The sequence below is a fragment of the Nothobranchius furzeri genome, chromosome 12, assembly GCF_043380555.1.
Source record: "Nothobranchius furzeri strain GRZ-AD chromosome 12, NfurGRZ-RIMD1, whole genome shotgun sequence".
Taxonomy (NCBI): Eukaryota; Metazoa; Chordata; class Actinopteri; order Cyprinodontiformes; family Nothobranchiidae; genus Nothobranchius; species Nothobranchius furzeri.
In genome coordinates this window covers 66,704,623-66,717,854 of record NC_091752.1, presented here as the reverse complement: position 1 = coordinate 66,717,854, position 13,232 = coordinate 66,704,623, and the positions used below count along the sequence as shown (strand labels likewise).

The 13,232-nt window shown below is 42.5% G+C and overlaps 1 protein-coding gene across 3 annotated transcripts in view; it reads left to right on the top strand.

Annotated features, from left to right (window-relative positions):
• grin2ba (glutamate receptor, ionotropic, N-methyl D-aspartate 2B, genome duplicate a) overlaps window positions 1-13,232 on the top strand; it is a 229,548-nt gene that overhangs the window by 204,873 nt on the left and 11,443 nt on the right. For all 3 annotated transcript variants that reach the window (XM_070542858.1, XM_070542857.1, XM_015945297.3), the window contains one exon: window positions 3,611-3,849. In XM_070542858.1, coding sequence (XP_070398959.1) covers window positions 3,611-3,849 — 239 coding nt within the window. The remainder of the gene's footprint in view (window positions 1-3,610; window positions 3,850-13,232) is intronic.

The window sequence follows — 13,232 nt, the reverse complement described above, 5'->3', positions numbered from 1 at the left end:
TAGCTTAAATTTAACTTAAAAAATAGCTTAAATTTGGTCTCAGTGGCCTTAAAAAGGTGTTAAAAAAAGTCTTAAATTTGTCTCCCTTAAACCTGCAGATAATGACGGGTTTAGCTGAGTGTCTCTCCAGATCAAAGCTTCCTGTTACAAATACCGTTAGCCTCACTGCGAGGAACCTCTGCCTCTGGCGTTGTCCTATCCCTCCAGTGTTTGTGCTTAAGAAACCTTCTTTATGAGCACCATGATTCATCATAAACAGAAAACCGTCACCATAACATTTCAATATATCCTGTTTATCAGATACGCCGCCTAACTCGTTTAAGACCGATCAAAAAGAGGAAGCACTTGGAATCAGTCATCCACGCTTTCGTCACCTCTCGCTTGGACTACGCTAATGCACTATTAGTTGGAACTCCTGTCTCTGCCCTGAACCGGTTGCAGGTTGTCCAAAATGCAGCTGCTAGTTTTTTAACAAACACAAGTCGACATAGTCATATTACACCAGTCCTGGAACGTCTTCACTGGCTCCCCATCAAATTTCGTGTGCGTTTTAAGATACTGATGTTTGTTTTTAAAGCCCTACACGACCTAGCTCCTCCTTATCTGTCCGATCTGCTGACTCCCTATGTACCTACTTGTATGTTGAGGTCAGCTGACCGTCTACTGCTTTGCACTCCCCGGATGTCCTACAAATCACGAGGTGATCGTGCGTTTGTCCACGCTGCCCCCATGCTCTGGAACTCACTGCCCATTACAGTTAGGCTGGCATCCTCTCTGCCTGTTTTTAAATCTCGTTTAAAAACCAACTTTTATCACTTGGTTTTAAGACCGTGATTCGTGTTATGGTATTATGATTTTATAGTTTTTATTGTTGTGTTTTATCTTCTTATTGTTTTTTTCTTTTTTGTTTTAATTGATCCTGCCTGTTCGGCACTTTGGTCAGCTCTCACGCCGTGCCTTAAATTGTGCTATAGAAATAAAGTTGGTAGGGTAAGAAGGGAGTTGTAACAGTAATTTGGTGTGTGTGTGTGCGCGTGTGTGTGCGTGTGTGTGTGTGTGTGTGTGTGTGTGTGTGTGTGTGTGTGTGTGTGTGTGTGCGCGTGTGTGTGTGTGTGTGTGTGTGTGTGTGTGTGTGTGTGTGTGTGTGTGTGGTAAGCTAACTTATTTGGATGTAGTTCAACTTATTGTGAGCATCCTGAAACAAGGGCCCTCTGGGGGCCCAGTATATTGTGTCCCAGTTAGGGATGCCAGTTTAGCTCCCGGTGAATTTGTGCGTTGTTAGGGTTAGCAAGTGTGTGTGTGTGTGTGTGTGTGTGTGTGTGTGTGTGTGTGTGTGATTATTCATGACCCTGATTTATTGTTATCAGCCTACATATGATCTACTATTGTTTTTTCACATATTGATCATCAGTCTGTGCAAAGACCTCATTTGTACGTCCTGCAGACGTGGTCTGGACCGACAGACGTAACATCGACATGATCTGCACGCCCATGTGACGATGACTGTTTGCAGGGTAGTTTTGCATCATTTTAAACTTTGAGACTCACTCATGTGTCCATTTGCACATGAATGTGGGGCAGCTCGCTGCAACGGGGCATTAATTCAGGAACCAGGCGGCCCTATCTCACCCCTCTCAGGATTTCAATGTCACTTTGCAACGCCTCGCCATCCACTCCGCTCCCCGTGGCCTAGATAGAGAACCGACTCACGTGGAAAATCCAGAAGATTCTGGGAGTTTGATGCAAGTCTGAGCAGCAAATATATCATCGGTGTCCTGAAAATCAAAAGCAAAAGTTTATAATTACGATTCTCTGTGAAATAAAACGTTTTCATGCTGGTTAGTTGGGTCTTGGAGATCAATAGAGAGATGATCCTTTTAAAGGTTTTGGGGTTTTTTCAGAAAGAGGACAATTTTCCGTCAACTGATCAATTGTTCTTGTGATTTAATGTAATAGTACCTCAAAGGTGTGGTTCACTCGTTTGATCAGTGGTCTCTAATAGGAATGAATGCCTTCTAAGTCGTACTTTGGGGGAAAAAAGACTCCAGCGCACAGATTTCAGGAACTAAGTGAGCCAGATCAGAGGAGAGCTTCAGACGACAGGATCTGGAGTCTTATTTCCTGATATTCAAACATCTCTGATTGGCTAACAGCAACACGACTCTACCACTGACTCTGTTTGCTCTGCAACGTTGATGTTTTATGTCCACAAATAACACAAGCCTGGAGGAGTTCTGCCATGTGGTGGAGTTGCTAATGCTAACAGTTAGCGTCTGCTAGCTGAGGCGTGCTCTGCTGTTTCCTGGACGCTAAACCAACAACAGCCTCCCCCGTCGTGAGTCCAGATGGATGAGTCCATGAATGTTAAGTGACAGTGTGACGTAGATCTGTCGGGCTTTTCTCATCCTAGAGTTTCTGTTTTCTATCAGAAGCTAATGCAGGAGATCGGTGTAGGAGACTATTTTCATGTTCAGCCTGCATAAAATACTCAGACTGACCCAATAGAATCAGAAATAATCATTTAATTATGGTTTATCACAGCTTTAAAGAGCAAGTCACCCCCCTACCAGAGTCTTTCCTGTTTGAACCATTAACCTTCTAACCTTCAGGTCAGTCCTTCTAGAACATGTTTTAGTCCCCATGTGCTTTTGACTCACGCACCAATTTTAACTAAATAAAAAAGTTGAGAGATGTTTAAAGAAATGTTTGTTGAAGATGTTTTTTATGTTGTAAACTTTAAAGAGTTATAAGATTGAACTTTTTTAAACAAGTGCCAGTTTTTTTTCTCATCCTGAAAAAATGGAGTATATAAACTTTTATCAACAGCAGCTTTTTACAGTGTAGTAACCGGATAATCTTGCATTTGGATCTTATTGAGGATGAGTCGAGGCTCCTCTCGCTACAGAACACAATAGTATTCTCCTTGGCTCCACTGTTGTTTGGTAAATTCACCACAAACACAAATCCCAGAGCGGCTCCGTTATCTTCTGGAGTCTCTTGGCTGATGTTTCCTCCTCCTGAGGCTGTCTGCTGCTGACCGTCTTGTTGCTGCTCAGAGGCCATCCAGCGCTGACGTGCTGCGACTGTGGCTGAATGTGTGATTAACTAACCGACGCTCGTCGTGCCCGTGCGTGTCAGCTTTGATAGAGAGCAGCTCGTGATGAAAGAGGGCGACACACAAATGAGACCAGAACCTGTTGGACTGGTGTTGTAACCGCCACCTGAGGGCGGTCATTAGAAAAGATTCAAATAGGTTTGATGAGATGAACGCGTGACCTTTATAATCACCTTGACCCCTTTTTCCCCCATCCTTCCTCCTCTTTTCCTCTGTTGCATCACTCTTCCATCCCTCGTGCCCTTCAACTCCCAACCCGTTGTTACGTCATCCCCCCCCCCTCCTCTTCCACTTCATAACTTTAAATTCTGATTGAAATGAAAACATTCTCCACATGTCATCATGATGTCTCCAACCATCCTCCTCATGTGCCTACATCTTCACTCCACTGACTCCTCGACATGCCCCATCTCCCAACCTCATCCATCTCACCCCGCCATCTGTTGCTTCCCTCATCTTCCTCCCCCCCTCTCTTCCCCTTGTCCTCCTTTTCAGGGGAGATGGAGGAGCTGGAGTCCCTGTGGTTGACAGGAATCTGCCACCACGAGAAGAACGAGGTGATGTCCAGCCAGCTGGACGTGGACAACATGGCTGGTGTCTTCTACATGCTGGGAGCTGCCATGGCCCTTTCGCTCATCACCTTCGTCTGCGAGCACTGGTTCTACTGGCAGCTGCGCTTCTGCTTCATGGGCGTCTGCTCCGGCCAACCCGGCTTCGTCTTCACAGTCAGCAGGGTGAGGACGGGTGTGGGGAAGGGGACGGTGGTTACAGATGAGGACAGCACTAAGACATTCTGTCTTATACTTCCATTCCAGCGTAACTATACACTGTAAAAAATATTTTCGGTTTGTCCAGCTTAGTCTAACTTTAGAAGAAGTTGTTTTCATCAACAACCTCAGTTTAGAAAAATGGAGATTAGTTCTGATTGAAAATATATGCTAACAGTTAGCTTAGGGATGGACAATATATCGTAATCAATATCGGTATCGGCCGGTGTTAGTAATGTTTTTAACATATCGGTATCGGTTTGATAAATAAAACCGGGCCGATATTAACAACCGTTTTTTTTCCATCTCGTCTCCATTTGTTTGCCTGTTTCAGAGGGTGAGGTGGGTGATGTGTCATTTAGTCATGTGAACACTGAATGTAATCATCTCAGAACCGTAAATGTGTGTGTTGTGTGTATATAATTATAAAAATTCTGCTTTAGTAATTTAATTCTTTACTACATCTGCTGATTCTAAAAGCATTAATGTCAGTAAATTGGTATCGGCAAATATCGGTTAGCGGCCATAACAGTGATTTTAATATCGGTATCGGCCCCAAAATGTGGCGCATCACTAAATTAGCTACAAATTGTACTCAATAGGGGTTGTACGAACTAGTCGACTAGTCGACTTCACGGCTCTGTAGTGACTTTTTATGCCTGTCATCAACTAGTCGCTGTCACGTGATAATGACTGACAAGATGCAGTCCTCGGAAAAGACAGCAGGTGATGAGCCCCTGCGCGTCTGGATCGAGGCGGAGGCGACGCGCTGTGCGGTACTGACACCGGCGGTAAAACGGACATTTAACCAAACTGTGACCTTTTCCCTCTTGCAATTTTACCTTCCCCTCACCCCCGTCCTAATCTTAACCAGTTTGTGCATGCAAAGCTCTGATCGTTGACGCGCTCCAGACATTGCGTCCTGAGCACCGCCAAATCAGGTGTCACCACCTCAAAAGCAAATTAAACACACGATCGTTCATGTCGGCTCATTTCCTTTCATGTTTTCTGTCTGTTATTTGTGCCTGATGCATTTCGCTGCTGCGGAGCGAGGCTCTTCACCTGTTTTGTTCTCCGGTGACGCACCCCCAAGATTCCACTATCTCCGCTCCGCTCCGGCATGAACTCCGCAGCAAAAACGGTCCCGTTGTAGTCGGCCGGCGAGCAGCGGCACTCCGCTGTTTTTGTGGTCGGTAGATCTTTTAGAACTGCAGTTCAAAGGTAACTCATAAGGTGAATATATATGAAGGCAGGTAGCAGTTTCTCTTTAGGATTGAGAGGAGATGCAGGAAGATAATAAACAGACAGGACAGAAAAATAGTCAAATAAAAACAAGCTAGTTTTTGTACCTGGTGGTTGCAACAAACAGACACCATTGAAGGTAATCAGAAGTGAGGAACAGAAAATGAAATAATTATTTTAATGTTTAGAGCAGCAGGAAAGGCTGCAGGCGCATCAGTGAGTTTGCGGCTGCTGCGCAGGGGGAGGGGGGAGAGGGCTGGAGTAGGATGCAGAAACTACCGTTATTAAAAGAGATGTGTTAACTTAGAAAATGTGGGCGCAATTTTAATTGTCAAAAACTCCAGCGAACCTACCGACCGACCCCCCCCCCCCCCTTCCGGCGTATGACGTCATCAACGACTAGTCGAAGTCGACTCGACTTTCATTACTTGACTGTCGACTTTAAAAAAAATAAAGTCGTGCAGGCCCTAGTACTCAAACAACTCAAGTATTCATGGCAGTTTAGGCCGATGCTGTTTAAAAGCCTTTATTTTGCAATGATTTTGTAGATATTTTTAACCAGAATGCTACAAACAGCTAACTTTGCTGCTACTTTCCACTAATAAGTTTTATGTAAAAAAAATTAAACATCCAACTTGAAATTCATGGTGACTTTTCAGATTAAAGATGCTTTTAGGATCCAGTCAACCATCTTTTTATCCGTGTATTGTACTAGCTGTTAGCTCGTCAGTCTGGTCAGAACCAATTTCTCTGGCTCCAAACTGAGGTTGTTTAAACAAATGTCACCACTACATACAACAGGCAGAAAAACCCATTTCAGAATGAAAGAAAAAAACATTTTAAAAGACCAAACACCTGTTATCAACTGACAAACTCTTCAAATGTCCGTGGGTTGTTTCTGGAGTTTCTGGAAAACAAAGAAAAATATTCAACAGGATAAAGATGTTTAAATTTAATCTAATGATCGTGCTTACAAATAATTCTAAAACTTTTGCTCGTTAGCGGGACGTTGGATCCAAAGTGATATGTGCACCCCCTAGTGGCTGGTTCCAATACTAACTTTTCCATGCTCTCTTTTGGCACATTTTCCTATAAAAAAATAATAAAAAAGACTTTTTTGTGTTGATTTACGTTGTTCTTTTTTGCTGCTGTGTGTTAAAATAAAAAATCTTTCTAATAAAGTTAACTGCTTTTGAACTGTAGTTATAAAGTATATCATGGTGAGAGCTGTAAAAGGGATGCTTTGGTTTCACTTTTATAAAACAGCAAAAGCTGGAGATTCTTGGCGTGGTCCAAACAACTGCCCACATATAGAGCCACCTTTAATCGTCTTTTCTTCTAATATTGTCGACTCTTTAGGGTTTTTCTAATATCAAAGCTAAAAATGTCTTCTTCCCAGTCGAGTTCTTTCTGCCAAAGATTACTGGGATAAATGAGCTCGCTCCTTTTGCTTTGACTCTCGGGCCTTTCGCGTGGCCATAAGGTAAACATTTACAAAATACTGAGCTAAAATCAATATTATGCTCAACAAAAAATCTGCCACAGAGCCGGCGAGGGTGGATTACTGGACCTCGAGAGACCAAAGTCACCTGAAGGTGTTTGATTTGCATTCCAATTGTTTTGACGTGGTCGTGGTGTAATTCACTGCGCGCCTCTGAAGGTGAACTGCTGCGGGCTGAACAACGTGGCTAATTTACAGCAGACAGGCGACGCACAGCTGACCTCTCGTTCCTCTGCTGAAACTGACAACACCTAAATAATTATTTGGAATTAGGTCTAGTTTTTGCGTCTCGATGCTGAATGCCAGCTGACTCCTCGTTTGCAGAGACGAGCGGCTTGGCCGTGCTTTCTCTTATTGCATTAACTCGTTAGGATCTGAGCGGGGACTGCGACCAAGACTAATTCAGCTTTGTGCAACAGTCAGTGATTGCTCTCGCGGACAGAAATGACATCTGTCTTTGCTGCAGCGTGACAGAATGAATGAGCACCATGTGTCCACAAATGCAGCCAGACGATTCTGGGGAAATACTCATAGAAGGAGCTCATTTGCATATTCAGCACAGAGCCGGGCGAATGTTAACCGTCCTCAAAAGGAATTGCTGATCGTCTTTCCGAAGCATCACACCCACCTCATTTTTTTCTTTCCAGCTCAGCTCCTCAGACCGACATTCTTATATTTCTTAGCGTAATCCAATTAAGCTCATTGTTATTGCTGCAATTAACATTTAAGCCCTGTGGTGTGATAACTGACATCCGTCACTGTCGGCGTGACTCTTGTGGCCGTTGGATTTGCTCCTTCAGCAGTGCTGTGAGCTTCTCTCTGCTGGTTACCTGATCCTCCACGTCCCACCTGAAACACCCAAACGTAATATTTAAACTGATTTAAAAAGCCTCTAACGACTTCAGAGCTGTAAATGTACCGGAGGTTTAATCGTCTGTAAATTCATTTGCCTTTTAGCACCATAAACCCACGCTTCACTCGTACGTTAAATTATAAGTTATAGAATGTGAATGAGCAGCCAGCGTGTTTCCTAAATGATCTGTTATTTGTGCACTTGAAGAAGTTTAAAAGTTATTCTTCGATCCACAGTTTTTGTCCCCGTAATGATTCAAAGAGCAGACATGTGACAGGTTAAGTAGCAAGTGGGGAATAATCAGCAGAAGAAATTATGACAAAAGTGTAAAACACAGGTGGTGAAGGCGAGCCAGAGAAGAAGCATGAACCCTGTCGGACTGGAAAAACATTCTTTAACAGGCTGGGAAATTAAAAGAATGTTTATTTATTAGAGATGTAAGAAAATAAATATAAATAAAAAAATACCGATCCACTGAAACACCACAGTATTTTGTGTTATGATACTAAATCGACATTTAAAAGTGTATTTTATTGAGAATTTACTAAGGGGACTGCCTAAAGTGAGGTCAACACGGAAGTGACAAAAACTGCAATTTCCCCCTAATCCACTAGGGGCTGGATCTGGAAAGTTCCCATTGACTCCCCGGTGTCCACGTCCAAAAATGGTCGCGGTAGGACGGCCCGAATTTGTAAAAAAAATAAATAACATAACATGTCTTAAAAATCAATTCAGATACATTTGTACATGCCTACAGTTATATGTATAACTGCTATTTTGACAATTAGTTACGTGCAGTTCAACATAGCATCCCAGCAAATATTGTTCCGACGGCAACGTCCTGTCCACGGCCAAAAGTAGTCACAGTAGGGCGCTACAAAACATTGGTTCGGCGGCGACGTGGTGTCCACGGTAAAAAATGGTTGCGGTAGGACGGTCCAAATTTAAGAAAATATTTAACATAACATTTCCTAAAAATCCACTCAGATTTGTAGTCACATGTATAATTGTTACGTGTAATTCACGTCCAAAAAAGACGTCTGTTCAACTTTCATTTTGGAACTATTTTTCAACCATGACGAGATGTGTCGGCCCGACGTCTTTTCAGCGTTGATTAAACGTCCGAATGTTTGTTGGGCCGCGTTAAAATGCCAACTTCACAGCAGAAATAAACATGTTTACCGCCAGTAAAAAAAAAAACGTTATATGTTTAACAGGACAAGTTTGCTGTCATGACAACTCAGAGGGGCATGATTATTTTTGTAACTGGTCTGTTTAGATGCCATTAAAGCTTGAAATCATGAACACTTAGAGGCGTGTCCTTTTGATTGACAGGTAGCAGATGAGCCGTCAGCGCTAGCAAAGGGAAGGCCTCAGTCTCGGTCTCAAGTTAAACATGTTACAGCCTAGAAGGCAGAGCTTAGCAAAGTTTCTTAACCACGGTGTTCTGGCTAAAAGCACCTGCCAACCTCCATTAGCTTTGGATATCTCAGTTAGCTCATAGCCGCATTGGCTCAGAGTTTGTTGGGTATCAATCTGCCCCAACCCTCATAAGCTCACTGTCAGCTCCATTTTTGTACTTTCCGGGAGTAATGAGACGTGTGACACGGCCAGGATGGCGGTGGTGGAAACCGCCCACTGGGGTTAAATTCAGCTCTTCAAGGGCCTATGGGTGATGGTGTGGAGGGTTCGTCCATATTTTCTACAGTCATTGGAATTTACACGCATACGTTTACTGTTGTTCTTTTGAGAGGTGCAATTCAACCTCTGACTGCTAGGTGGCAGCATATTTTACTGCCTTCATTCTGATAGGACGATATCTCGCCATAACACTGGATGTGTCTGGGAAGTGTCTGAAGATTTGATCTGACTTTTACTACACAGTAAATGGTATCGTCTCCCCTGTATTGTGATGCATCGCACCAGATTCTTGCCGATACACCGTATTATCTATAAAAGATGGGAAACAACATTTGTGCTGCAGTGAAACAAGCCAATATACTAATAGAACAAAGGGTCACGACAGAGCAAAAGAGCAAAAGCAAAAGAGTTTATCAGCAGATGAGATTTGACAGAAGACCATCAAGTGACCTTTGACCCCCTGGTTTCATAGTCCCTTTATGTCCACAGCTCTCTACAAACATCCTGAGAAACGGAGTTAAATCCTTCCTGGGAATTCATCTTGATCCTCTTCCGTCCTCATCTGTCACGCCCGCTTCGCTCTCCTCAGAACATCCGTTTTTATCAGAATATTGTATCGTACATCACTGAATGTAAATGGAGCCGTTTATCACTCTGTCACCAGACAGCTGAGCTAGACGCGACCGCTCGTCTCTGGTAAGAGCCGTGTGCTGGCCTGTAGCACAGAGGGCTCGGGAAACTGGGCGTTTAATAACTGCCAGAGGAAATGGCTCAGGTGAATTCTGACCACATTGATTCAAAGAATTGACAAGTAGATCTGTGGGTGATTTTTATAGCCTCCCTCTGGCTGCACAGAGTCTCTTGATTCCTATTAAATGTTCACTTATTCCGGCAAATGTACACCAGCTTTAGGCTGAAGTCTATAACTTTCTTTTATAATTAATTTCCTGTGTTTCTGAATTCAGTTGCTGCTCCTCGTGTTTTTATTCCTGTCATTAATTTTCTGACATTTTAATTTGCCTATATAAATAAAATAATGCATTTGCATTATCATGCAAACAAAATTCCTGAATTATGGGATTTGAAAAGCACCAATGAGGAGGTAGTTTCCTTTGATCCTTCAAAAGAAAAGTCTCAAAAAAACACTTTATAGCAGCTTTCCGGAGTTTTCAGAAATTTGTCAGAAATCCGTAAAAGTGATTATCTTATCATGTACTGTGATATAATATAAGCAATATGTCTTCTTTTTTTTTTTTTGCTAAGCACGCCCCCTGCCCGGCAGAGCTCCGTGCAATAGGAAACTGAGCGCCGACCAGAACTAACCAATAGCGTTAGACTGCCGCTTAGACGCTTCAAATTTAAGGAAGTACCTCGGCTGATGCAGAGTTGATGAACTTTTCACGGACAAGAAAGTCTCTAAAATAAAAATATATGAAAACACAACATGACATGAGAATAATACTCGTAAATCAACGTGTTTTAGCTCCGTTTGTTGGCTACAAAAGCACATTTATAAACAGAAACGTGAAGTTGCCGTCTTAAAAAAACAAAGGATTAACGGTTGTGTGTGATACGCTTGTCAGCCACTAGGTGGTGCCATTAGATAAGCGAAATACTCCGGAAAGAAGCTTTAAAGAAAGCAGATTATTATTGTTCTCCAGTGAAATAGATGCTATTGGGAGCCTAAGTCACGCCCATCTACTTCCGGACCACGGGTCCCCGGAAGAACGAAAAAAATGCAAGCCAACGGGGCTAAAAACACTATTTTCTAATTCCGCTTGTTTTGTGACATGGATTTCACATATGATGTCCGTTACTTTTAAAGACACATTTTGATACCAAGAAAGCTCTTATTTTTGAACAGCAGAAAACGATATTTTAGATTTTGTGTGAAAATAAGTCCAGGACTAAAAATGCGCTTCACGAAAGTGACGTCATCAAACCAGACACGGAGAAAACTGAGGGAAAAGGGCTGTAAGTTCAGCGAACTTCCCACAGGAGGAAAGAACCACCATAAATGTGGTAATGTGGTAAGTAGCAGCTACGCTAGAGGAGAGATTATGTGGTGACGTCACATATGTTAAGTGCCGATTTCTGGTATGTAATCATGCTAATTACGAACTTTTGCAAGCGGACAAATATCAAAATATGTGACTGGCGTAGTCTAAACACCCATCAATACTATTCAAATAAATTGCAGTACAACATACGTGTGATCCAGGGTGTAAGGCAAAGCGCGTTAGAAAATAACTCTTTTAGCCCCGTTGACTTGCATTCATTTTTTCGTTCCTCCGGGGACCCATGGGCCAACCGGAAAGGGAGGAGACTTAGGCTCCCAATAGCCTAAAGATTGCGAATAGTTAAAGAGGGACCGCACACCATCAGAAAACGTAACTCCACCCCCTAGCCAAGATTTGAAAAATGCTATTATGTGGGCGCTGCCAGGAGGCATGGAGAGGCATGGCCAAGTGTGGGGAATTTCCATCCCTGGAGGGAGGGGGAGTGAGAGGAGACTGTGCCAATGGCGGGAAATTGTTCCAGCCCCAATCGATCACAAATTTAAAATGCAGTAGCCACAGTTCAACCCACAGGGGGCAGCACTAAGACGTTTTTAGACCTAGATTCTAGATTTAATCAGGTTTACACAAACTTGTCAAACAATGCACAGAAACAGAATGATTGCATTTGTAAAGACCCAATTATACAGTTTATAAGCAAAAAAAGTTACTTTGGGGTTTAGTTACTCTTTAAGGTTTTTCAGAACAGCCTTTTTTCAGCTCCAGAGATAAGTTAGTGTGTATTTGCTAAAAGACACTGTTTCTTTAAAAACGCCTTAAATTTAGAGTGGCAGTGTAGTTTCCTGCCACTAGGGGGCAGTGCTTACATACATTTCAGGGTAGTTTTACAGCGCATCACTATGACTGTTGCTACATTAAAACAACATTATGGCAAATGTTGTTACCCACGGAGCAGAAAGCATACAACCTCTGCATGATTCTGCAGACTTTGATGGTCCTTCAGTTAATTCCACCGAGGGAATGCAATGCCGATTGTAGTTTTCTGGCGATATAGTGTCCAGACCTGCTTGGGGACCTGCCATGACGTCATCATACTACGGCAATACTGCTCAGCCAAAATATATTGCATCTCTTTTGTGATTCTGTTCTTTCACGTATGCTTTGGAAAGAGTTTAGCAGTTTTGTTATTAAATTCATGTTTCTTATTGCCTAAATGTTTTTGAACGTGGTAACGTACCTTCTCTCTCTTTAAAGTGACAATGTGTAGTTTTTACCGTTAATCTCAGGAAATAGCCATTCAAACGTTGCTGAAAATGAACCGTAAAAATTGGGTCTAAAATACATCAGAGCGAGTCTCTGGTCGATGCCATGCCATATTAGACGCGATGTTTCATTTTACGTGAGCCTGCGAGGATAAAACGCATTTACTGATAGAGTACTCATTTCAAAATTGCGCTCCCAGGGATTTTTGACCCTAAAGGCCATCAGTTGGTAAGGTCTTACTCGAACGCAAAAATACTGCTTGTCGCAATGATTTAGGTATGTACTGCCCCCTATCGCCAGGGAAAATACACATTGTCACTTAAAAGGGATAATAAGCAGTTTTGCTTGCATTTAGCACCCCCTAGTGTCCGTTTGTAGAAGCAAAACTATCTCAGCGTTTTTACGTATCTACAGGAATGATTCATCACTAAATTAAACAAATCAGCTCTGTTCATGATGTGAAACATGCAGGAAATGTCCTGAAGCCAGACAGCAGCGTCAGTCCCAGCAGACCGGACCGGCACCTGTGATGTTGCAAGTGCGATATTCTGGCCACAGGGGGCGATAGGGGCTGAGTAGCCTTTTATTAACCCTGTAAAGGGTCATTTTAGCACATCCTGGCTCAAGAAAATTATTTAAAACATTTGAAAAAGTTGCAAATTGTCCCTTTAAAGTCAGCGTAGTTCATTTACACAAGCCATCATGGTCTCTGAGATGTGGCTGTTTTAGTTTTTGAAGTTAAAGAATAAACTTTTTTAACAATATTTTGATTTATCATCCCATATGTCTGCATAACAGTAAAAAAATCGGGGTTTATTAAATTCAAAGCTGA